General features: G+C 41.1%; 1 protein-coding gene across 1 annotated transcript; it reads left to right on the top strand.

Annotated features, from left to right (window-relative positions):
• The first annotated feature begins 20442 nt into the window (after positions 1 to 20442).
• On the top strand, positions 20443 to 26129 carry GPHB5 (glycoprotein hormone subunit beta 5). Its single transcript, XM_003408508.3, has 2 exons — positions 20443 to 21832; positions 25904 to 26129. The coding sequence occupies exons 1-2, from the start codon at positions 21629 to 21631 to the stop codon at positions 26090 to 26092; spliced, it is 393 nt and encodes a 130-aa protein (XP_003408556.1). The 5' UTR covers positions 20443 to 21628; the 3' UTR covers positions 26093 to 26129.
• The last annotated feature ends 691 nt before the right edge of the window (positions 26130 to 26820 follow it).

Below are 26820 nucleotides of genomic sequence, written 5' to 3'. Positions count from 1 at the left end.
CAATCTCATGGGGTTGTTACTGGGATTAGATGATGTCTGTAATATGCTTAGCATGATTGCCCTTGTCAGTCTCCGCATGGTTTCCATTATTTTTCAAGTAGATCTATACATATATGGAATATGTTGATGTATCTGAGTGTTACGTTCCTCTCTGATGGTTTTTCTAGCTCATTCATGTGTGATATGTGTAGTCCACAGCTTTCCTGTCCTCAACAAGTGAAAGTTTCACAAAAGGAGTATTTTAGATATTTTTCTTTATACCCTATGTGGGGAGTGAATCCAAGTGGTAGCCTCTAAGCAATTGCTGTTGCTTTTCTAAAAGAAAGAGTGATGAAGCCTGAAACAGAAAATCCCTATGGAAAGCTGGAAAACCCCATATGACAGCACATCATCCTAAAGCTATCCTGGATCCTCGGGGAATTTGAGTGGCAAGTTCCTAAAAGGAGAGATTACAGAGTTCTTTTAAGGCATTGAAAAATCCCCTCAAGCAACAGTGTTACCCTCCACTTGACAAACCATTCCTAAAAACCATTGTCATTACTACCATTTTCTGTTTTATAGAGTCACCTACAATCCCTCTCAAAAACCCTTGGCTGTGATGTCTGAGATTTGGGAACAGACTGTGGGTCATTATTGTGACTAGAAACCAGATAATGAAATGTGTGTTTGGCTTAATTACCAGGGAAAAGAGCACAGAGAATAAGCCAGATGTAGTCCTTCTAGTATTCTCCTTTGATCAAATGTCATGTTTACAAAAAATAGAAATCCTGGTTTAGTTGGAGCATTGATTAAATAGCACAGAGTCACTATGTAACTCTAAAGTAAATAAAAGTATCTTTGTCATCTTTGTGTTTCTTCATACAAGTGCATTTTTAAAAGTGTTATGTTTTAATAATATGGATTTCATTACCATTGTTGACATCTGATTGACAGCCTAGGAACATGAGTTGGAAGAAGATTAATTATCTAGAAGAAACTTTGGAAACGGTTGTAAAGTGTTTTGTTAATGTGTGGGCATCCTTTCTGAAGTAAGCTTTCCCAGTAATTAATCATGGAAGAGCTGAGATAGAAACCCATTTAGAGCACACTGGAGAGAAAGTGAATAATGAAATTGGAAGAAACTGATGTAAAAGTTAACTTTTCCATGTTATCTTATTCTAAGTCTTGAATAAGTTCGCTTTCTTTGCCTAAGGATGGAATAGGTTTATGATAGCATTGGATTATTGAAGTCTCTTGCTTTTCTGTCTTTCTCTGACTTCCTGATATTTGAATATTTCACTGCTCATTAACATGCATACTATAGGATGAAGATTATACAGAGAAGAAACTCAGAGCAAGATGGAAGTGCGATGGTTACTTCTAGCTGGACAGCCTTCATTTATAAATGGGAATGATAATCGTCCCTACTTCATAGGATTGTTCTGAGGATTCAAAGGCGTAATATGTGTGAATTGCTCAGCATCAAACCCAAAACCAAACCTATTGCTGTTGAGTCGATTCCGGCTCATAAACAGACCCTATACAACAGAGTAGATCTGCCCCATGGGGTTTCCAAGGAGCGACTGGTGAATTTGAACTACTGACCTTTTGGTTAGCAGTAGAGTTCTTAATCACTGTACCAGCAGGGCTCCATTATTCTTGGCATAAAGTAAGATCAATAAATACTAATTGAAAAACATTTTATGAGAATTGGTGGTGTCAATTGAGGGGAAGAGGAGGCTGAATTATTGGTTGAAATGAGGTTCAGATTTTATCTGTGTTTCTATTGGTTTCTCCTGAATTAGCTGGGCAGAAATATTGTCAGCAATATATTCATAAGCAAGCCCCAAGTAATCATGCCTCTGAACTTCCTGACCAGAACACGGTGTTTCCATTTAAGTGAATTTAACGCTACGTCCCTGCAGCAGCGACCTTATGTGACTAAAAGCTTGCAGGTGCACATTCTACTCTGTTGGTCTCATTGTATCATTGAGGATGGGGCTGCAACTAACAGATAGTCTGACTAACAGTCTTTTAAATAATAAGAACATTTGTAAACTCACATAGTAAGAAGTCTGAGGGCTGGTTAATTTAGGGGAACAATGGGGCCCAGGGACTTTCATCTCTCCTTCTGCTGTGCTCATCACATTGACTTTCATTTGTAGACTTGTCCTTCCTGTTTGCAGGATGGCTGCCACAGGTGCAGGCATCATATCTTCATGTTGCTGAATCCAGAAAAAGGAAGAAAAGTTTCTCCTTATAGGTCTCTTTTCATCAGAGAAGAAATTCTTTCCCCCAAGCCTCCCAGGAGACTTCCCTTTCTTCACGTGAGTTCTCCAGAATGCAGAGCCATAGTAAAAGTCTAAAATATTAAAGGGTAGAACAGCGGAAGGAAGAATTCAACTGCAGTAACAAGGATTAGCAATGATTAATAATAATAAGGAGCCCTGGTGGCGCAGTGGTTAAGAGCTTGGCTGTTAACCAAAAGGCCGGCAGTTCGAATCCACCAACTGCTCCTTGGAAACTAAAAATAATGTTGATGGATTTTGTCTAATGATGATGCTGGTCTTCTAGTGTGTATAAGGCTCAAGTGGACATGTATGTACTTACGGTTGTGTGTGGATTCATCCACCCATTTCCTTCACCTGTACATAAAGTTAGTATGTACTGAACACCTACTGGGCTGGGTGCTGGGAGTTCAAAGACGGATGTGACATGGCTATTGCTGCAAGGACCCCATGGCTTGTCAGTCCTCCCTTGTTCTGACTCTTTCATCTGTCTAGTTCAGACCTCTCTTCATTCTCTCACTCAGTTTGTTGGCAGTACTCTTTCTATTTTAGAGAGAAAAGATAATGAAATATATATTTCCTAAACTTCTTATTGACCTCTCTCTGGCAAACTCATCTTCTCTTTTACTGAATCCTGCTTTGGTACCATGTCATCGACTTTCAATGAGAAACAACATGATATTTAATATCATCGTAATAACATGAAACACAACCTACTCAATCTTGTACTTCCTATGGAGATGGTGTGGGGACTACTGTTCATCACATCACATGCTTAGTGAGGGATGATGGGAGAAAGTTCTTTCAGGTACTAGAGCCTGGAATAGCTGTGGTTCTTTCATGCTATTTTACTTACTATCACTATAAAAAAATAAAGCCTCGTGAATATTTAAATCTGTACTGGGCCATTGCTATGGATGAAAGGAGCCTCAGAGTTAAATTTGTGCTTTACTATAGTACAGGAAGGAGCCCTGGTGGTGCAATGGTTAAGCAGCTGACTACTAACCGAAAGGCTGGTAGTTGGAACCCACCCAGCTGCTCCACAGGAGAAAGACCTGGTGATCTGCTTCTGTAAAGACTACAGCCAAGAAAATCCTCTGGGGCGGCGGGGGGTGGGGGGAGCAGTTCCAGTCTGTTACATGGGGTTGCAATTGACTTGATGGCACCTAACAGCAATAACGATAGCACAGGAGCAAGGGCCAGTTGTGCACAGCAGGACACACCAGAAAGGGACTTGGCTGTCCAGCTTATGGGAGAGCCTAACACAATAGGGGCATTGTGGTAGTGGAAGGAGCCAGGGGGCTGGCAACCTGGAGTCCACTCCCAACTCCGTCCCTTGTTGGTTGTGTGTTCTAGAGCCATTTATATCTACTTTCCTGGCTAGAAAGACAATATTGTACATCTTTAAATTTCTACCACTCCCTTTCATTCATTGCAAAATCATTAGAATTTTTCATAAAGGATCTTATAAATGCTGAATAATGTTGAGGCTCGTGTCATACAAGTACCAGAAGCCCTTTTGAAGATGACACCCATGCAAGGCAATTGAAAAGAAGCAAGAAAGTTATACTCAAAGTTTTTTCTTCTCTGTGTTGGAAACAGGAGGCTTGCCTTTTGCTATACCTTGTGTGCAGCCTCCAGCATTGGGGATGGAGGGAGGGGGCAATTTATAACAGTATTGATGTATCTATCATTGAGAAAAGCATTTTCAAGGCATGTGAAATATTCATCCAAAAATGTCTCAGTGGAATAAGTGACACCTCAACAGCTAATTAGAAAGAAAATAAAAGGAATTCAAAGCATCTCGGTGAAGGAGTCAAATCGTAAGGAAATGATCAAATCTTTTTCAGGGATGGTTCATTAAAAATCAGTTTGCCAGGTTTTTTTGTTTGTTTTGCAGCAGGTGAAAATGGGTATTGTAATATTGTTCAAAGGGTAAACAATACTTCAGATGTGTTTCAATGTCTCGTGGTGGCTCTAGTAAATTATGCTAAGGCAGCAGTTGTGTTGGCCAGAGCAACTTCTTAGACATTTGTTTAACAGTTTAGGGGGCCTGGTTCGTGATTTGTTCCAGTAGTTTACAGCCTTGCTCATTTTGCTGACCAAATATTTTCTCCTGTGCTGAGCTCCTGCCTTTATTCACTTTGTCTGAACAGAAATTAAATGATTTTTAGTTTCTGTGGAAAAACACTATACTTTGTAGACGCTTCGTAGTTTGATGTGATTTGCAAAAGATGGTCTCTGATGAAATGTGTTTTGCATTGCTGTTTTGGTCTCCTTCTCATTCCCAAGAAAGAGATCTATTTGGCTTGGACTCCCAGCACTCAGCCTTTTCTAGGAGAGAAAAATTTTGAGGCAGCAACAGAATCAAAGAGTGGTACTTAACTCAAGAAATATCCCTAGAAAATAATTGTTTCAGACCTCAAGAGGCCAGCTACTCCAGGAGAAGGGGTTCCCTGAGCTTGAGGAGTTCCTCTAAGTCAGAGACTGAAGTGATTATGGCTGGTTCCCTATCAAGGAACCATTTCCTTCTGCTTCCCTCTTCCACATAACCCACTGCGGAACCATTTGATTCTGATACATGGTGACCCCGTGCGCTTACAGAGCAGAACTGCTCCATAGGGTTTCCTTGGCTGTAATCTTCATGGGAGCAGATTGCCAGGGCTTTCTTCTGCATTGCTGCTGGGGGGGGGGTTGAACCACGGCTTTGAACTGGTTAATTCTGGCTCAACTCCCTACTGAGAATTTGCATTTCTACCCCCAGAAATACTGAATCAGAATCTTCATTTTGACAAGATTTAACTCAGTATATCTGGGATGGAAATGCAAATTCTCAGCAGGAGTTTGAACCAGAATTAACTGGTTTGAAGCCCTGGTTTGAACAGCCAAACTTTAGGTTCGTAGTCAAGTGCAAACCATTTGTACCACTCAGTTGAAATGTAAAACATTTGTGCCACCTGAGGCAATTCTCTTCCACATACAACCCTGATTTTGTTCAAGGATCCATCTACCTCTTCACCATGGAACACATGTGACTCAGGGGAGACTCTGTCCATTTTCCAGGGGTGGGTCCTGATTCATGTGAGCCAATCCTGGAATTCCATCATCCTTGTCAGTGATTAGCTCAGGGTTAGGCACATGAACTAAGGAAACTCAATCATATTGAAGAGAATGACTTTTATTCCATGATGGGAGGAGAGTCTTGCTCTTTCCCATCGGACATGAAAGAGAAAGCATGTTGCCTTAGTTGCTGCTGTGGCCATCTTATGACCACGGGGGCAGCCTCCATGCGAGGACAAAGCTGGTGGTACACTGTAGAGGGAAGAACAGAGAGAATCTCAGAGAAAGAAAGAAATAGTCTTGCTTTTTCTTGGAGTCTGTCCTACCTCTGGGATTTTTCTCTGTGAGAGAATAAATTTCCTAATTGTTTAAACCTGCCTGGGTCAGGCTTTCTGTTGCTTCAACAGCAGATTGAACATAGCAGGTATTATGTACCAGGCACTGCCCTAAGTACTGGGTATGCAGTAGTGAACAATACTAAGTGTTTGCCCCTATGAAACTTAACTTTTGGTAGCAGAGAAAACAATAAACATATAAATACAAAATCTAATGTCAGATAAAAAAGCAGGGTAAGGTAACAGAGAGTGTTGGTGAGGCGGGGGGTCATATGTGTGAGAAGTATTCTAGTTGAGACAATGTGGCCCAGAGAGTGAATAAAGTGAGGGAGTGAGCTGTAAAACATTTGGGAAAACCTTTGCAGGCAAGGGGAGCAGCACGTTCAAAAGTCCAAGGCCGGAACGTGAATGGTGTGAGTTAGAAAAAGCTGGTGGAACTGGTCTCATCCTGTGTGGAGCAAGGGAGAATGAAGAAAACCAAAGACGTTTTAGATATTTTTTTTTTCCATTTAGGACAAATTTCCAGGGATGGATATGTAGAAAACTTTCTATGACTTTTGAGATGTACAGGAAAATTGTTTTCTAAAAAGGTTTTATCAGATTACAAGGGCCCTAGGAATTTGGGTATTCTTGGGTTGCATACGTTTGCATAACATACTGCCAGTGTTGGGTGTTATTTACCTAGGTTTCTCCATTATTAGGTATAAAAATGGCACCATAACATCTGGTCTCCAGTCTCAGGGGTGGGAGGCAGAGAGTGAGGAGAGTACTTTCCTTCCAACACTAACCATCCATCCCACTGAGCATCTTGGAGTCATCTCCCAGGTTTAGTAACAGCTAGTCCCGAGCTCTGTCTACGGTTTTGGGTCCCAGCTCTTGACTGCATTGTACTAACTAAAGTAAGAGCCCAGAACTCAGATTTCGGCACCTTTTTGTTTTGCTTTTCAGTTAACATTTACTGTGCTCCTACAATATACCAAGCACAGAGCCTTACCTGGATTTGCTTATAGTTACCAAGCAAGATGCAATGATTGGGAAACACAAGAAATTCTAAAAGCAGACAAAGCATGAGCCTGTTCTGGAAGCCTCCTTCTGAGGACAAAAAGCCTTCCACCTTTATTTCCTCTCTAATCCTCTGACATAGTGACTATAAACACAAATCACTACCTTCCGTGTATGTTGGTAGCTGGCTAAGGGGAGAAATCTCTTGGCTCTTCGACACTGAACTTGTGGTCCTTCCCTAGTTATCTGCAAAAAACCACTTGACACTTCAGCCTGTGCCTAAGGAAAGTAACCTCTTATTTTTGTGAAATCAAAGTACTTTGTAACCATGACAAATTTCCGGTGGCAGTAAACTGTCCTCTGGGAAAGATTCTGGTTACCAAAGTCTCACGCAGAAAAACCAGGTTCTCGTCTCCATGTCCTGGGAGTGTCACACAAGTGACTTCTCCAGGAGGGAGCCTGATCTTGCCCTCCCTGCCAGGGTCTCAGAGAAGGATTAATTGGAGAGCAGAAGCCAATTGCAAACATGGTTTTCAAATTTAGTTTTGAAAGTGAACCAGGACAATTAAGAAAAATAAAATACTTCTGTTTTCATAGTGATGTGAAGAAGCAAATGGTAGAGTAGAAACTAGGTTTCTGCACTGAAGTGAGGAAGAGAATGAGGGGTCTGAGAGAAGTATGCTCTTAGATTAAAATTCTTTCTGAGTGACATGCTGTGGGTGTTGTCGATTACATTTGTGTGGCCTTTCTAGTCATGGTCTTCTAACTCTTACCCAGGTGATTGTGTGATAGGGTAATTGTGGCCTACCAAGGGGATTGGTCAGTTTTACCTTAAAAGAGAACAATTCCAGAGCAGAGAGGAGGAGCTCACTAGCACTGAGAAAGGAGAGACCCTGCAGCAGGAGACCTCCAGGTGGGCTGGAGAGAAAAAGCTGAGTGCCTTTGGGCAGAGACTGAGGGCCAGGAAAGGACATGCCTGTGAGCCCAGCTGGAGAAATGCTGTCCTGATGGGAAGAACTGTATCCTGAGTGTTCCTGAGCCTGAATTGTAACTATTATTTCCCTAATAAATCCCATAATTGTGAGTATAGTCTGTGAGTTCTGGGTGGCCATTGCAATGAATTATCAAACCCAACGGAAAAGTAGAGAGTGCTATGGGAGGGATGGTTGGTGTCAGAATTGGTAAAGATGGCAGAGAGAGGAAGCTTGTCTGGCCTCCACCTCCTGGGAGTCAACCTTGTGCTGTTGATCTTGGTTCTCCTTTCTCCTTGAGAAGTTAGAAGAGGTCAGACACTTCCCCCACGCTGTTCTTACACATGTGAAAGCCTGGTGCTTTCCTGAGTTCAATGAATATTAGACTTGATATTTTCTGTGTCTTTAATAAACTGTGTGAGTACATATTCATGGTTTAATAAATATTTATTAAGCATGTGGAATATTCCTGGTTGTGTATTTGATCCTTGGGATACCAAATCAAATAAGATTTTGTCCCTACTTTCAAGTTGATTATGTCTCATGTGGAAAAAAAATACATGAATGTAAAAATGGTGGACATTAGATTAGAGTGGTTTGGGAACCCTGAGAAACTTGTCAGCTGCTATTGAGTCTGTCCTTGACTTATGGCAAACCCAGTGTACAACAGAAAGAAATGCTGCCTGGTTCTGTGCCATACCCATAATCAGTTATGGGTTGAAATATTGTGACCTGTAGCATTTTCATTGGCTGATTTTTGGAAATAGATCACCAGACCTTTCTTCCTAGTCTGTCTTAGTCTGGAAGCTCTGCTGAAACTTGTTCAGCACCATAGCAACATGCAAGCCTCCACTGGCTGACAGGAGATGGCTACACATGAATGCGTTGGGCAGGGATTGAAACCAGGTCTGCCGCGTGGAAAATGAGATTTTTACCACTGAACCACCAATGTCTTCATAAGTAGATAAACAGTTCGGTCTAAATATCTGGTTGGTAAACTATGTTGTTGTGGTTAGGTGCCATTGAGTTGGTTCCAACTCATAGCGACCTTAACCCCAAGAGCCAAAACTTGTTGCCATCGCATTGATTCCAACTCATAGCTACCCCATAGGACAGAGTAGAACTGCCCCATAGGGTTTCCAAGGAGTTCCTGGTGAATTCGAACTGCTGACCTTTTGGTTAACAGCTGTAGCTCTTAACCACTACACCACCAGGGTTTCCACTTAAAAGTATTAGCAATTATTATTATTATTGAGTATGTGTGGATATAGGCTGATGATTGGCTGGGAAGGACCTTTGATGCTATGTCAAAGCATTTTAGGTTTTATCCTGTAGACATTAGAAATTACTTCAATACAGAGATGCAGGAGACAGTCACTTTTAGTGCCTTATCATTCTGCTTGCCTTGTAAAAGTCATTTTCAAGGGAGCAGCAATTTTCCTAAACCCTTGCAACCCCATTACATGGCTACCCTCAATAACATGACAGGCCACTTCCACAAGTTCTTTTTTTTTTTTTTATTAAACTGACACTGGCCTCAAAGTTTATCTTGGCTTACTATTTTTGACTCCCCAGGGCCAATATGAGTCAATAATCTGTTCCTTTCATAACGTATCTTAGGCTGCTTGTGGTTTATTCGCTGCTTAGAGACATTTAAATGAATGCACTGTCGTGGGGTCAAAGACTGTTGGGGCTGGAAGGGACTTTGGAGGTGCTCTTATCCATCCCAGTTGCTTTCCAGATGAAGAAACTGAGGTCCAAAGTGGAGGTCAATTTTCTTATGGTCAACAATGCTCCTGGCTATAATCGTTAGTGTTTGGGGTGATAATTAATCATGTCCTATTTAAAAAAAATTTTTTTTTTTATTTCCTGCTCTGAGCTTGGAACTAGTAGGAAAATAAGACATGAACTCTGTTAGGAAGAAATAAACATATTGACTTTCTTACTGAATGAAGTGAAATTAGAGAACACACCTTGCTATGTGGTCAAATATACTTCCTAATGCCTTTGCTCTGAACTGAACCAACCCATCTGACAGGCACTGGTATTTGCCTGGAACCCTGGTGGCATAGTGGTTAAGAGCTCAGCTGCTAACCAAAAGGTTGGCAGTTTGAATTCACTGGCTGCTCCTTAGAAACCCTATGGGGAAGTTCTACCTGTCCCATAGGGTTGCTATGAGTCAAAATTGACCTGTTGGCAATGGGGTTGCTATTTGCCTAGGTCCTTAGGTAGCACAAGCCATTTGCAATCAGCTACTAACCTAAAGGTTGACAGTTTGAACCCACCCAGTGGTGCTGTGGAACAAAGGCATGGTTATCTACCTCCGCAAAGATTACAGCCAAGAAAATCCTATGGAGCAGTTCTACTCCGTAGCACATGGGGTTGCCCTGAGTTGGAATCGACTCAATGACAAGGGTTTTTTTTTTTTATTTTTGGTGTGTGCCTACTCTGGAACCATACCCTACCCTTCTTCTTTTCAAGCAGAGCTTGTCTCCCACTATAAAAAAAATCCCACTATAAAAAAAAAATTCACTATTTTTTTTTTTTTTTGGTGGCAAAATCCTGTACTTGCATTGCCAGCCTCCTTTTCAGCTAGGGCAAGATCATGTGACCTGATTCTGGCCAATGCGATTAAAGGGAAATCTGTAGGAGACTTCTGTCAGACATTTCCTTTCTTAAAAGAGAGAAGCTTGTGACAAGATACCTTTCTCTCCTTATTCCCTTCTTTTCTGTTTTTGTACACTAAGTTTGGAGTTGGGCAGGTCATGGGGGAAGGCATGTCAAGATGCTGAGGATGGCAGAGCAGAGAAAAGGAAGCATCTGGGTCCTTGATGTCATTGTTGAACAATGCCAGTCTTCTTGGCTCTTGGTTTCTTGTTATATAAACTTAAACAGAGAATTCATGACTCCATCAGCCACTCCTTGCAAATCCCGTAAGGCAATTCTACTCTGTCTTATAGGGACACTATGAGTCGGAATCAACTCGATGGCAATGGGTTTGGTTTTTGGTTTTCAGTGGCTTGCAGGTATTACTTGCAGTCAAAAATCATCCCAACTGATATATTTACCTGAACTCTTAGCCTCCAGGATGTTGAGTCATCATGTTTATTTCCCAAGCCCATCAATCAGGTAAGAGACTCAAGTGGAGCATGGAGTGTAGAGAGGCCTGCAGTATCCTACCCGTAATTTTCCCTCACCCTGTGTGGGAATATAGGAATGGGAGAAATACATCCTTCCACCCTGGTAGCAACATTGGAAAGAAAATATTAGACTGGAGTCAAAAAATAAAAGCTTCTTGTAATTTTTAAAATTGAAGCATTAGATCCATATTATTATGTCATGACCGGAGTTGAATTGTGTGTGTGCTCTGATATTATTCCTAAAGGTTCACACTTTTGGCTGTCAGCTGCCAGGTTCATTGATCTTCAAGGCAGTTCAGAAAACAGAGCATTAACAACAGGGGTTAGGCATGCCTGAAATACGTGTCTTGTTTCCAGAGTCCTGGACATGAACAATGCAAAAAGGATGAATCTAGTGACTACCTCTTTGAGGCACAGTGATTTCATTATGAAGTTTCCTTCTTTATCTTTTCCCCTGAGGGGAGAAGATCATCAGAATTATGTCATTGTCCATGATGCTGTCAGAGGAGCACAGAGAGCTACAGAGCAGCAAATGTGATCTAGGCAAATAGCTGGCTGTCAGTCAAGTCTAAGTTCAATACTCCCACATTTCCTTGATGTGATATTTCAAGCTGAAAAGAGGGAAAATGTTTTTTCCAAGTAATTGAAGTTTGTAATAAAACTCAACTGAATAAAACAAGGTACTGACCCTGCTGCCTGGGCCTAATGGTCCCAGGATTGCTGGTTGCCTGAATAAGTTCACACTGCTGTGTGTGGGCCCCACTACACCCTCATGAAGCTCTTGGCATTTCGTGATGACACCTGCACTGGCCCACTGGGTGCTCATTTTGATATGGGAAACCAATTAATTTTGCATTGACCATTTGCTCCTCTGGAATATTTGCCAAAACTTAATGGAAACTTTGACAATGTTTTGAGCAGAGAGAAAATGAGGATAAGTGATATTTGACTTTCACTATAATCGTGCAATAATTTATTCATTTACTTAAGTGTTTATTGCCTACTATGTGCAGGTATTAGAAACCCTGGTGGCATTGTGGTTAAGCACTACGGCTGCTAGCCAAAAGGTCAGCAGTTTGAATCCACCGGGAACCCCTTGGAAACTCTACAGGGCAGTTCTACTCTGTCGTATAGGGTCCCTGTAAGTCAGAATTGACTCAACGGCAAGGGTTTTTTTTTTTTTTTTTTTTCCCCTTTGGTATGTGCAGGCATTGAGGGCTTAAGTATGAACAGGAAAGTCATGGTGCAGCTCCTTAGAGCTAACGGCCCAAGAGGGCAAACTGTTGATGATGATAGAAGGTAAAAGGAGCTGCGATAGGGAAGGCACAGGGCACGATGAGAGCACTCATGTGGGCACCCATCTCAGACTTGGAAGATCAGGGAAGGCTTCCTGAAGGAAGCAGCAGCTAAGTCAAGTCCTAAAAGATAAGTAGGGAGTGAAGCAGAGGTAGAAGTCAGGGAAGGATGTTCTGAGCAGAGGAAATGGCAAGTATGAAGGCCAGAGGTAAGAGGGAAAGTGGTGCTTGGCTCAAGCTGCAAGTCATTGATTGTTAATTATGTACAACCTGAGCTTGAATAGGGGCGGGAGAAGAGGCAGGGTCTAAGGAAATGTCTTGTGAAGTGTGGAGCGGTGAAGAGTTTCAGCCAGAATGTACAAGTAATGATCATCAGATTAGATTTACATTTACAAATGACCATCCCAGCGAACAGGTAAGAAGGGAGCAATGCAGGAGTCAGGGGCATCAGTAAGGAGGGTACTCAGAGGTTCTGAGTTAAGACTGATTCACAAGGTCTTTGGGAAACAGTTGATGAATTGCATGTGTGTGTGTGCACGTGTGCTCATGTACAGGGCTGTATGGAGAAGGAGATGCCTAGAATGATTCCTAAGTGATATCTTTTACAGAGATGGGAAACACTTGTTTATTCAGGTTGGGTGTTTCTGTGACGTCCAAATAAAGAGGTCAAATATAGCAGGGAAATTAATGAATGGTATTAGATGTTTTATGCTTAATATCAAGAGTCCTGGTGGCACAATGGTTAAAGTGCTCAGCTGCTAACTGGAAGGTTGGCAGTTCAAACCCACCAGCGACTCTGTGGGAGAAAAGACCCGGCAATCTGCTCCCATAAATATCATAGCCTAACCCTGTGAGGCAGTTCTACTCTGTCCTATAGGGTCACTATGAATCAGAACCGATTCAACAGCACACAACATTAAAACATGCTTAATATTCAAGGTGTTTCAGCTTTAGGCTCTGGGCCTAGTTTGCTTTCTGTCTGTGGCTTGTTGGCTCAGAACCGTGCATTGAGACCTTTGCATTACTCAGCTCTTAAGCCTCAAACTACTTCTCTCTTCTTTGGCCAGCATTTTGCAAAGATGCATAACTGATTCCAAGGGACTCTGAGTGAGTTACCCCAGGACCCAGGGGCCACAGCTCCAAATAGAAATAGGTCTTAAGCCAGCCTTAAAGATGCTGCGGTTCACTACACCCACAGCTGTCACAGCTGCAAGAACTTGTATTTTCCTTGCTTCGGCCTTTGCCTGTCCAGCCTGGGCTGGCGATGTTTACAAGCTTATCTTCTGTTATGAAATTCCTCCGCCCCCTTGATTGTATTACCTTCCCTTCTCTGGACCTGATTACCACTCTGCCTTCATCTTTCACTAAGTGTCAGGGCCATCTCTGCTTAGGGGGAATTTCTCTCTGTAATTTATTTTGATAGAGGCTCTTCAGTGATGTTAAAGAAGCAGTGAGTCATCCAGGCAAACAGGCACATTTCCATAGAAAGAGACCCTCAAATCAAGTAATTAGGCTCACCAGATCAGAAATGAGGTTTCAGATAAATACGCATTTCGATAAATTCTGGAAAAAAAAAAAAAAGTTTCTGTTTAAGGGATCCCTTGTTACTTTAATTTTTTTTTTTTTTGTTACTTTAAGCTTTGAAATTTCATATGTATCAGCTGTGTGGGCTCAGCTGGGGAGGGTTTAGAATTTTCTGTAAGTTTGATCTAACGATTCCCTCACTGTAGACCGCGGTTTCTCACTGGAACGGCCTAACACAGTGGCCAAAGCAGCCTGATACAATAGAAGTCAGTCAGTCAGAGCTATGTGTGAGTCCTAGGTCTATCGCTGAACAGCTGGAAGGCCTTGGTTAATCTGTTTAACTTCTCTGTGCCTCAGTTTCCTCTTCATAAAGTATAGGTAATAGTACCTCATAGGATTGTTGTTAGAATTAATAGACATGCCACATGAGAAGTTCAAAGAATTACTCCTTCTCTGCCTCTTTTTTATTTCTGTTTCACTCTTCTAACATTGCAAAGGCCACTGGGTAGCACCATCTGTGTTATGGACTTGGTGCTGTCCAATATGGTAGCTGCCACATGTGACTCTTGAGCACTTGGAATATGGCTGGTTTGAGTTGAGATGAGCTGTCAGTATAAAATACAGATTAGAATTCAAAGTTGTAGCATAATAAATCAATGAAAAAAGAATGTATTTAATAATTTTTTATATGGACAGATGCTGAAATTAAAGCATTTTAGATATATGGGTTAAATAATATCTATTTCATTTATAGCACTAGCATACTGAATTAATTATTAAAATTAATTTCACCAGTTTCTTTTAATTTTTTTAATGTGGCTACTAGAAAATTTAAAATTGCATCTGTGGTGGCTTGGATTCTATTTCTATTGGACACTCCTGCTTTAGACATAGGACTTATCCCATGTGGCTTCCAGTATCTGAGGTTATAGCAAACTACTAACTTGGATTGCCACAGCCACCTTCTCAGCTTGTCTCTGCCTCAATCTGTCTCCTCAGTATTCCTTTAAGGTCTTTCTAAAACACAGACTTGGCTCCTACTTCATGTCAAGATAAAGGATGAAGCATCTTCGGAGTACCCGACCCATCCCTGTCCGCACTGCCACCATCCTGATGCCTGCCCACCTCCGTGAACACATGCCCTGCTCTACCATGGTGAACTCTTTGTCGCTTCCCAAACTCACCGTACTCTATTTCACATCTTCAGTTATCCATTCAATAAACATTTTTAGAGAATTAACTATAAGCCAGGCTGTGTTCTAGGCATTAAAGAAATAGAGGTGAACAAGACTGACAAGGGACCTGCACTCAGGGGTCTTACATTCCAGTGGTGGAGTCAAAATGTGGAATCCTTTGCCTGTGATGTGAATTCATTTTCCCTCTCTTTCCCCTAACTGAGTCACCTTTCTAAGAAGCTTTTCCTGACAACCCCCCATTTTACCCCCAGCCTAGGCTCTCATATTCCTATCTTCATTTTTATCATAGCATTTATCACACTTAGTGTTATTTTGCTTTTTCACATTTAATTTTATATTTTGAGATAACTGTAGATTTATATGCAGTGGTAAGAAATACAGAGAGAGCCTGTGTACCCTTAATTCAGTTTCTCTCCGTGATAACATTTTTCAAAACTATACTGCAATGTCACAACCAGGATATCAATATTTATACAACCCACTGTTCTTATTCATATTTCCCCAGTTTTACTTCTACTTGTGTGTGTGTGTGTGTGTTGAGTTCTATGCAATTTTATCTCACGTGTAGGTTCGTGTATCCAACACTACAGTCAAGATAATGGATCATGTCCATCACCACAAAGATCCTTTGAGTTGCCCTTTTCTGACCATGCTCAATTCTCTCCTGCTCTTTACCCCTCTTTAACCCTGGGTAAATGGGAATCTGTTCTCCATTTTTATAATTTTGTCATTTCAAGAATGTTGTACAAATGGAAACATACAGTATGTAACTTTTCAGAATTGTCTTTTTTTTTCACTCGGCATAATTCTCTGGAGATTCATCCAAGTTGTTTGTATCAGTAGTTTATTCCTTTTTATTGCTGAATAGTATTCCATGGTATGGATGTACCACAATTTGTTTATCCATTTATCCATTGAAGGTCACTTGGGTTGTGTCCAGTGTATGGCTATTATGAAAAAATCTGCTATAAATATTTGTATAATTTTTTTTTTGGTGAATATAACTTTCCATTTCCCTAGGATAAATAAATGCCCGATACCTGGATCATGTGTATGTTAGTTTATTTATCACCCTCACTAGACTATTTGCTGTTTGAGGGAAGGTTCCTAGCTCTATTCATATTTGCATCACATGAACATATCGTGTGTCTAACATGTGGTTGTTGTTAGTTGCCATCGAGTAGGCTTTGATTCGTGGTGATCTTACATGTAACACAATGAAACATTGTCTGATCCTGTGCGATCTTCATGGTCATTGGATGCTTGAGTTCATTGTTGTGACTATTGTGTGAGTCCATCTCATTGAGGGTTTTCCTTGCTTCTACTGACCTCTAGTTTATCAAACAAAGAACTTTAGTGATTGGCCTTTCCTGATGATGTGTCCAAAGTAAGTTACCTGAAGTCTCACCATTCTCGCTTCTAAGGAGCATTCTGGTTAGATTTCTTCTAAGAGTGATGTGTTTGTTTTTCTGGCAACCATGCCATACTCAATATTCTTCACCAGCACCATAATTTGAATGCACTCAATAAAATACGTAGTAAAATATGGAAAGACAGAAAGAAGGAAGGAAAGAGAAAGGAAAGGAATGGAGGGAGGAAAGAAATCTATCTTTACTGTCAGTTGTTAGGTATCCCCATCTCCATGCCTCACAACATTATTATTTTTTTAATCAACCCAGTGTTCCCAGTGCTAGAACAGTGCTTGGCCCATAGTAGTTGCTTAATAAATACTTATGAAGTTATTTGATGAATATCCTAGAGGGTAGAATAGCTTTCCTCCCTTCCCCATCCTCTCCTATCACCATGCCCCCTCACTCAAGCACACATAGACACACACATGCACACACTCTGGGACCATGATCCTAGGAATCTTTTTCTGGAACAAAGTCAATAGCTAACAAATGAGAAGCAGTTGCTTTGAAGCTTGGCTAACAACTTTGGCCTTGTCTGTGTGCCTGCCTTGGGAATTACAAATGAAGGGTTTGGGGACCCAGCAGTTTAGTGGACTCATTCCAATGAGAGAACAGGAGGCACTTGAAATAAAGAATGCTTCTTTGTGACTCATTAAGCTCCTCTCTGTTCCTCTCTATTAGGCGTGTGTCTGCCATGCCCGGCAAAGCGATGACATTCGAAAAGTGGAAAAGTCAGGCAGAAATAAAAACATTCCACTTCAGCATCTAAACCATGTGCCCCTTAATCTGAAATAAATCTGTGACAACTGACAGATACCTCTTTCAGACAATTGTGGAGAAAGGCTTGACTTGTCCTAGTAAATGTGACACAGGCTTCATTATTTTTAGTCTCGTTAAAGAAATGTTACCATAGCAACAGCACCATCATCTAGGGCAGATGTTATCTCTCTAAGTCAACAAAATGAGGAGCTGTACCACAAATACCCTGTGCTTTGAGGGCAAGAAATGGCTGTTCAATAAAATTAATTTCTTCCAAGTCTTCACCATTCATCTTCACTTGTAAGCCTAGACATTTTCCCCCGGTAAATAAGGGATATTAAATGCAACATCCGACTAAGATCCAAAGCTGACCTGTCCTATATCTGCAGAAAATCACCAATTCGACCACTTTCTTGAAACATGTAGTTTCATTTGTGACTTTTTTATTGACCCAAGGGAGGCATAATGCTAATTAATTTACCCTTAGGCCAAACACTGTGCATTCTGAGAGGACAATGGAGAAAATATATTGGAGCATACACAGCTTTTTAAAACTGCTAAGAGATCGTTTTAATGATGCAACAACCTGCTTAGTTCCTGTGGACCAGCGCTTAGTACCTTGTGGAATAGAGTGGGTACTTGGTAAGTGCTGGTTAGCTCAGGTAATATGACTCCAGTTTTTATGATCATTTGTTAATGCACTGAATTTTGAAAGTATGGTAAAGCTTTCCCAAAACTGTGAGATTTGGATCTTTATAATTAAACATGTCAGGCTTTTTTCTCTACTGAAAAGTGTGTTAACTTTAGTGTCAGATCAGTGAACCTCAGGCTGGGGAAACAGAGTTGGTGCCTACCCATGTGTCATGGTTTAAGAAGGCTGGTAAAGTCTCATAGCCCTCTAAAACTTCACTTTCTCTCTGTCACTTTTTTTTTTCTTCACTTTTAATACCTTTGGAATCAGGACTTACCTAATAGTTGATAGTGTGACATCATTTTTTGTTGGCAGCTTTTTATTGCTCAGTGGTCCATACAGTGATGATGTGTTCTCTGGGAAGGAAAGAGAAACACTTGTTGCCTGCTTATTGTGTGTCATGCACTGAGATAAACAATTTATAGCCATTATTTTGTTTGATCCTCATATAAACCCTATGAAAGAGACATTTTAAGTTAAAAAAAATTGAGACTCAGGGTTTATGAGACTTGTCCAAGATCATAAGTTAGCAAGCATCAGAGTCAAGATTTGCACACATATCCGGCTGACTTTGTTGTAACATGGCCCCTCAGATTTTCTATTTGACTTGCCCTCATCTTGCTCTGTTCATAAAAAAGTTTGCAAATCCATTGATTAAGGAGTTGGGAAAATTCTTATGAGTCATCATGTCTAACGCCATCATGCTACAGATGAAGAACCTGAGGCTGAGAGATTTGTCCAAGGTGGCCACAAAGGAAGTTATGCCACTGAGAATCACATGGCCAACCAAGGGGAGAGAGTGCTTCCAGGTTTTTTGAATGTCTCTGTCTCCTGGACACAGTGTGCACCTGCAGGCCCTTCCCATCTAGGCTGCCTTCCTAGGAACAAGACTCAGTGGCTCATTCATCCCTTCAAGGCACTGACACTTGGCTCATTCTTCCTCTGTTGTCATGTTCCTCAGACTCAAGATGATTCTCACATGTGCCCCTTCCCCCCTCCCCTTACCCCTGGTGAACCTGTACCTGTTGACTCATCCTCCAAGGTGACAACAAATCCATGTGAAGATGGTACTTGGAGACATTGTCCACGTCTTTGTTTACTGTCTCAGTGAATGACTTTAATGGTAAGAATTTCAATGTAGGTGGGAGGGAAGGTGGCAGAGGCACAGGCTCTGGTGCAGAGATATCTGCAGGTGACTGGGGCTTTGAGTAGCCTTTGAAATCGTACCACAACCTCTCACTCTGCCTGAGAGAGCCAAGTGGCATGGCATAGTGCTTTGCATTATAAACAGGTCAGAGATGGTGAAAGAAAGGCACTTTTGACCTCCGTTTTTTGTCTTTATCTGTGACATTGCAGATATAAGTACATATGTTTCAGGACTAAAAGGATTGAGTAGCCTTCTTCTGAACACAGCTCAGGATGGCAGCTCAGTGACAGCTGGCCAGCTCTTGGTCTAGCAAGTTAGAAAGATTAAGCCAAGTAAGTAGTCTGTCCCCATAGGACCCTGGTCTAGTTGTACTACTCACAGGCTGAAAGTCTGGAGAAAGTCCTTTTAACTACTCCCACCTAGTTCGACTATTTATAAAATACACATAAATAACTGACTCTAGAGAAATGGATGATGTATTGATGGACTCACTCTGTTATATGCTTTGAAAAACCAAGCCTTTAGTGAGTAATCGATTTATTTAAACAGCTCCTTTCATTGCAAAAAAAGGAAATGTTTTATCTTTTTTATTTAATTCACTATTTAATAAAAGGAGCCCTGGTGGCTTAGTGGTTAAGCACTTGGCTGCTAACCCAAAGGTTGGTAGTTCAAATGCATCAGCTGTCCACAGGAGAGAGATGTGGTAGTCTGCTTCTATAAAGTTTACAGCCTTGGAAACCCTATGGGCAGTTCTACTCTGTCCTGTAGTGTTGCTATGAGTTGGAACTGACTCAGTTACAATGGGTTTTAGGGGTGAGGATCGTGTCCGCTTCTGAGCACCCAGAAAAATGCCATGAACAACCAGACTTTTAATCTATTTGTATGCTGCTGTTGCAGATTGGAATATAAACTATGTCCCATGTCAAATAAATGTAAAGAATACTATTTAAGAACCAAGAATAGAATGAAAACACGTGTTTCTGATACAATAGCATTGAATATCTTTACATGCAGGACAAATGTATACTTACATGGTTTATTTAAAAAAAATTAATATTAATTGACTTGCTATGATAAAAGTCTACCCAATGTAAGCAACGTGAAAAATGTCGAAAACTAAGTAAGATAAATGAAAAGTCACTTGTAATTCCCATGCTGGAGGATAATGACTTTGAACGTTTTGCTTTTTTTTCCTATAAGATTTATTCTAAGGTGTTATTAATTTTATCTAATACTTAACTAGTTTCAGGATTTCCAAAATGTTCCTTTTCGCTGTGATTTCCATTCTTCAGTTCATGATTTTGTGTTCTTTCCAGTAGGAATTATTGTTTTGCTGTTTTCCAGTGTATTGAAATATGGGAATTAGGGGAAAGAGTTTGCCATTAGCTGCTAGTGACTTACTCCTCTTTTAAATGAAACTTGTTACCACGAAGGAAACTTTAATCCATCTTGCCCCAGTGCATTTGTTCTCCCGAGGGCCAGGTGAGCTACCTCTGAATATTTCCCTAGGATTATGTCACCCACCAAGGTAACTTTCTGTTTTACTAGGTGATGTTAAGAAACAAAACAACACCCTTTAAGTTAATCAGTTTTGGAAAATAGAGACTGGCTTTATATTCCAGGGCTTTGATGTGTTTAGTAGTTCCTGTAAGGATCTGCCTCTCTTTTGTTTTGATCGACAAGACCTTTCCTATATATTTGAGCAATCAAGCAGCCCAGTAACAGAGGTAGAGACATTTACCCAGAGCAAACTTCTACCATTCATTGTGACTTTCTGAACCTTGAGTATAAGTTTCAGCTCTAAAAGAAGAGTTAACTCCAACATGATCAGGTAAGTGCTTCTCTATATTTGAAACTTCATTCCACTTGAGGAGAAGCCCATAGAGCCCTGCTAAGGTGACAGGTCAGAAGTAGGAGCCATAGAGATAAGATTTGGAAATGAATAACCTCATGACCCATTTTAAATGATAACGAATTAGGGGCATTCCATAATGCAATGTCTACTTTCAACATTCCTACGTTCAACATTCAACATAGAGGGCCAAGCCTGATGATTCTGGTCCTGAAAGAACACAGAAAATGACCAAGATCCAGAGATGATAGACTTGATCATAAATTGGGATTGGATTTTAAACTCCTTCAATGCTTTACATCATTTGGATTTAAATGGATTCACAGCTAGGTACCTGTTACAGCAAGAGCCTTCTGCAGAGCCAAGTGGTAGGGGGAGGACACATTTTATGAAGGGGATTCTAAGTCAGGTGACCAGGTTTCATATCTCTTCTGCACATCCATGTTTTGTGGTAGGTTGGGTTAGTAACAATATGCGTAGGGCATAGAGTTGTTAATATTTGTTTATTCCCCACCCATCATGCTTGAAAATATAATTTTGAGCGAAGCATATAACATGGCATCCAAATACTCGGGATCTGAAGAAAAATAATTTACATGTGTTATGTTAGAATGTGCATTACTTTTGGTGTTATTCATACTTTACATTCATTTTGAAGAGACTGTTGGAACAACCTTTGCTAACACCCTAACAACAAGTCAAGTCCAGCAGTTGGGTCACAATAAGGAGTAGCCTGAGTATGCCCTTGGATGAGGGGTATCAAGAGGACACAGTGGGTCTGTGGAGCCAGCTACAAGGAAACCATGGGTACCTGTGTTGGAATTTGTCAGCATTTATAATTTCGTGGCCCATTTTTTCTAAGATGCTAAGAGCAAGGTCCCTTTGAATGCAACCAACATATTGTTGGCCTTCTGTCCCATCGGGGCAGCTGGTTCTGTAAATTAACTCTCCTTCCTCTCCCTCTCCTGAGGAACAGCATGAGGCCTGCATACCTTTTCCTTGGCCCCATGGCCCTCCTCCTTCTGGTTGGCTGCAGCTGTGTCCTCAGCACCTCCAATGAGAGCCTGCACACCTTTGTGGGCTGTGCTGTGAGGGAGTTTACTTTTGTGGCCAAGAAGCCGGGTTGCAGAGGCCTTCGAATCACCACGGATGCCTGCTGGGGCCGCTGTGAGACTTGGGAGGTGAGTGGCTAAAACAGGCCCAGGGTGGGTGCCTTTGGGGGCAGCCACTTGGGCCTGACTCTTAAGTGTTTGCTTTTTTTTTTTTTTTTAATGAAATTAGGTAGAATTGGGAATCTGCCTTTTCCTGTGGATTTAAAAAAAACAAGGCAAAAACAATTATTTGGCATCCTCCAAAAGTTATCTGAAAGAAATATTATTATGCCCCTCCAACAAAGCCTTGATAAGATTAATAATTTGATTTACATGGAGTCTGTGTGTTTGGGAATCATCTCTAGGAGGGCAAGATGTACTATTCTACCTATATTACAAAGGACATGGAGAAATTCAAGGTGTGAGTGACTGCAAAGTCACATAAAGAGTCAGTGAACAATTGGGAATAAATTCTTGGTTTTAACCTATGACCAAAGCTCCTCCCTCGCATCTATCACACATTGCAATAGGCTAGCATCTTGGAGCTCTAGTGTGATAATGCCAGACAACGACCAAGAGAGAGGCCCTAAACTGAATGGTGAGGTGGGTGAAGACTGGATCTCAGCCTCTCCTTCAGTGCCTCTCCCACAGCCCTGAGGTTGTTAGGTGTCATCAAGTCAGTTCTGACTCATAGTGACCTTATAGAAGAGAATAGAACTGCCCCATAGGGTTTCCAAGGAAGCAGCTGGTGGATTTGACCTTTAGGTTAGCAGCTAAGCTCTTAACCACTATGCCACCAGGAATCCCTCAACTCCCTAGGGCCCTCAGGGATTATCACTAATGGATCCGTTAAATTCCTTTGTATTCAAGTATCTACCTGTTGTCATCCAGTGGATTCTGACTTACAGTGACCCTATAGGACAGTGTAGAACTGCTCTGTAGAGTTTCCCAGGAGCTGCTGGTGGACTTGAACTGCCAATCTTTTGGTTAGCAGGTGAGCTCTTAATCACTAGGTCACCAGGGTTCCCTATTCAAATATATAAGGTTGTTTTAGAGGCATTTACATTTAAAATGGGGATAAAAATCTCAAGCAAACTTAGAACTCTGTTGGTCTGAGATGAGGAGTTTGAGGGAGGAAGAGAGGGCCATTCAGCACTCCGTCAAGTCACACCACAGAGCAACTGTCCATTCTTCTCACTGAGGCCCATGTTTGTTACTGAGGAGCCCTAGCTCTGATCTTGTCTCATCTTGTCACCTTTAATGATCACCCAGTACTGCCAAATCAAGAACCAGCTTTCAAGGTCCTTGGCAATATGGCGTCTGCTCGCTTTCCCAGCACACATATTCTTATTTCTGGCCCTGTTTGACTGATTATTAAAAGGCTTTATGAAACATTCCTCATGGAATCTCATTTTTCATCCTTTCCCAATATTCCTTCTCATTTCCACCAGTCATGATCATATTTATTCATAGGTGACCGTCTTCAGTGCCAACTCCTTATCTAAGCCTTTTCTAACTCCTGGGAAGGCCTTGACTATATTCTACCTTGTCTTACTTTGTTCCTCAGCACTGGATTTTAAGTTCTTGGAGTGCAGGGACTGAGGGTCATCCTCGTGTTTTCATAACTCTTGCCAAAGTGTCATGTATGAGCAAGGCATTCAATAAATATTCATTGCATTAAATGGAATTGACCTCTACCTGGAGTTTTATAGGTTCTAACCTAATCAATGCTGCCCTAGAAGCACATGAGTGCTGTGCAAAGATGCTACTATTCAGAAAAATATTCTTCTATTCAGGGATGCAGAATCTCCGGGTGGTGTAAACACTTCGGACTGCTAAACAAAAGGTTGGAGGTTCGAGTCCACCCAAAGGCACCTCAGAAGAAAGGCCTGGTGATCTACTTCCAAAAAGTCAGCCATTGAAAACTCTATGTGGCACAGTTCTACTCTGATGTACATAGGGTTACCATAAGTTGGAATTGACTCCACAGCAACCGGTTTTTGGTATTTAGGGACTCAGAGAGCAACTTGCTATTACTTAGATAAAATTATGGTCCCATGAATGCACTTGGGTTATGGTGATGAAACTTCTAAATTAAATGAAACTACTCCACTAGATTAGTTCTATTTTTTGCATCATTCAGGGGCTTAAGACCTGATCACCAAATGAAAAAATTCAGTTGCTAAGGATACTGTGGCTGTCCCTTGACATCAATTTTATGCAAGGAACTTTGGCACGTTCTCATATTCAGGGCCTGGCCTGGCATTGCCTCTCCTCACTTGTATCTTGCATCTTGGAGCTCTTTGTGGGCCAAAACCTCAAACCACTGTTTATCTTCAAGTCATCCCATCATCTCTTCTTTTTATAAATTGATGAATGTTTTTAAGGAGATCACAGTCACCAAGGGAGGGCGGTGCTCTTGCTGGAGAAGTGGACACACCAAGCATTAAAAAACAAGATTATCCTTACTTTGAGCCAGTTTTTATTTTTGTCTTTCTGTGTTACGAAAAAAGAGGTTACTTACAGGGAAAAAAAAAAAAAAAAAAAAAAGGAATGAGGTTTATTTTCCACGCAATCTGAAAGTTTCTCAGATAGGAAGCACTTTTTTTTTTGTAACTCAACTGAGGAGCATGTCTGACAATAAAGATGTTCATGAAGACGAAGTGGCCAGACTTACATCTGAAGGTGAATCTGTTGCTGAAAATAGCTTTTGCTCCTGACAAGGGTTTAGGGTTGCCAGATTTAGCAGACAAAACAAAACACAAACAGGACGCCCATTTAAAATGGAATTTCAGATAAACAACAAACAATTTTTTAGTAAAAGTCTGTTCCATGCAATATTTGAGACAGGCTTATACTAAAAAATTATTTGGTAAATTATTATTTATCTGAAATTTCTATTTAACTGGGTGTCCTATATTTTATCTGACAACCCAGTCTAGGTTCTGAGAATACTGAGGGTGAGAGGTCATGAGGCAAACTGAGGAAGGTTAAAATGCGGACTTAAAAGTTTGCAGAAAACAGTCAAGGACAATTCAGCATTTCTGTATGGTAGTCATCAAAGGCTAGACGGCTATTTTTATGACATTCATGTAAATACTTCCTCCTGAGCCTCCATTAAATATATCTATTTTTCCCCAGAACAAGTGAAGGTGCTGCCCTTTTGGAAATTTGTTAATTGTCATTTTTATTATTATTTATAATTGCTCACATAGCAATAATTGATGTCATTTATTGAACACTTACTTTGTGCAAGGCATTAGGCTGAGTGCTTTAGAAATACCGTCTTACCTTTTTCCTCACAACAATTGCTATGAGGTAGTTATTTTGTTTCACAGATGAGGAAACTGAGATTTCGAGCCATTAATTGGATTTTCCAAGGCTCCCAGCAAGTGACAAATCGGCCGTAGATCATGCTCCATCTATCTGACTGCAGGGCTTGAGATTTTATTGCCTGCCTTATGCAGGTTTTCTGATCTACATGCTCTGTTTATTAAAATTATCTTTGAATTTAGGATTCATAAAGGTGAAGAAGGAAATGAATCCTTGGATTAGCAGAACAACTCACAGGGCATTCAGCAAGTTGCCTTGCTCTATTTTGTTTCATTTATTCAACACAGTTACTGAGAATATCCTGTGTGCCAGATATTGTTTTAGGTCCTGGAGACACAGCAGTGAGTAAAATGGACAAAAATCCCTGTCCTAACGGAGCTTATTTTCTAGAGGGGAAAGAAATATAACTCAAATAAGTATATAATATGTCGGATGGTATTGATAAATGCCTCAGAGAAAAATAAAGCAGGAAGGAGGTTAGTAAGTTCCAGAGCGTGGAGGTGAGATGTTGCAATTTTAAAAGGGATTGTCAGGAAAGGCATCCCTGAAGGGGTGATATTTGAACAAAAATCTGAAATTGATGAAGGAGTGAATGTATAGAACGTTCCAGGTGGAGAAAATAGCAAGTGCAAGGACCCTCAAACTGCACTGGGAGCTCAGGATATGATGGTGAACAAAACAGATTCCTGCTTTCAGGAGTTGGCTTTCTACTGGCAGGAAACAGGTCAACAAGGAAACAACAATTTCTGATAGTGATAAGTGGTACCAAGAAAATGAAAAAGCATTGCTTGTTCTAATGGGTTTCCTGTTTTTTACCTGTGGGGACAGAAACCCATTCTGGAACCTCCCTACATTGAAGCTTATCATCGAGTCTGTACCTACAATGAGACCAAACAGGTGACCGTCAAGCTGCCTAACTGTGCTCCTGGAGTCGATCCCTTCTACACCTACCCCGTGGCTGTCCGCTGTGACTGCGGGGCCTGCTCCACTGCTACCACCGAGTGTGAGACCATCTGAAGCTGGCGTGGTCTGCACAACATAGCTGGCGGCCTTGAGCCTCACGGACCCACCTGCACAGGCAGCATAAGCAGTTCTACCCCCGGGATTCAAGGACTGTTTAATTTTGACCTTACCTGTGGAGGTTACCTTCTCCATTAGGTGCAGCCCACTTATGCTAAAAATGTAAAACAATATTTGTGCTTTCACCAAAATAATTGATGAGATTCATGCGTCTCCAAATTCATGTTTCTTTGCCTTGAGTCTTGGAATATAATTTGTGTATGGCAGTTCTCTCCCAATATGCTGATAATTCAAATGCATTAGGTGTAATTGGGAAATGAGGTGAGAAATTCTTTACATTCTCACATCCTATTTAACCACCAGCTTCCAGCTGAACTCTATGATCCAAGGGCCAGAAAGTAACAAAACCAGCGCTCTAGTCCTCCTGCCCCCAAGAAAATCCAGCTGTGAGCTTCCTTGGAGAAAACACCCATTCCCATTGTAACTGAGCAGTGATCTGTACGTAGAGACTGCTCACGTTAACAAAGCCGGGGGGGGGGGGGGGAGCAACAACTCAAATTAAGAGGTGTTTGCATTTTGTGTGGTTATTTGCCCAAGTGAAATTTCCTAAGTTTCTTTAAGAGCCTTAATAAAGGGACCCCTTTGTGATAAGAGCAAACAAACCAAAAACAAAAACTCAGAAAAAAAAATGTACTGGAGCTATCATTTAGGCTTAAAAACGTCTG

This window comes from Loxodonta africana, chromosome 10 (genome assembly GCF_030014295.1).
Source record: "Loxodonta africana isolate mLoxAfr1 chromosome 10, mLoxAfr1.hap2, whole genome shotgun sequence".
Classification (NCBI taxonomy): Eukaryota; Metazoa; Chordata; class Mammalia; order Proboscidea; family Elephantidae; genus Loxodonta; species Loxodonta africana.
Note: the sequence above shows the minus strand (reverse complement) of the source record. Positions and strands in the feature narration are given on the sequence as shown.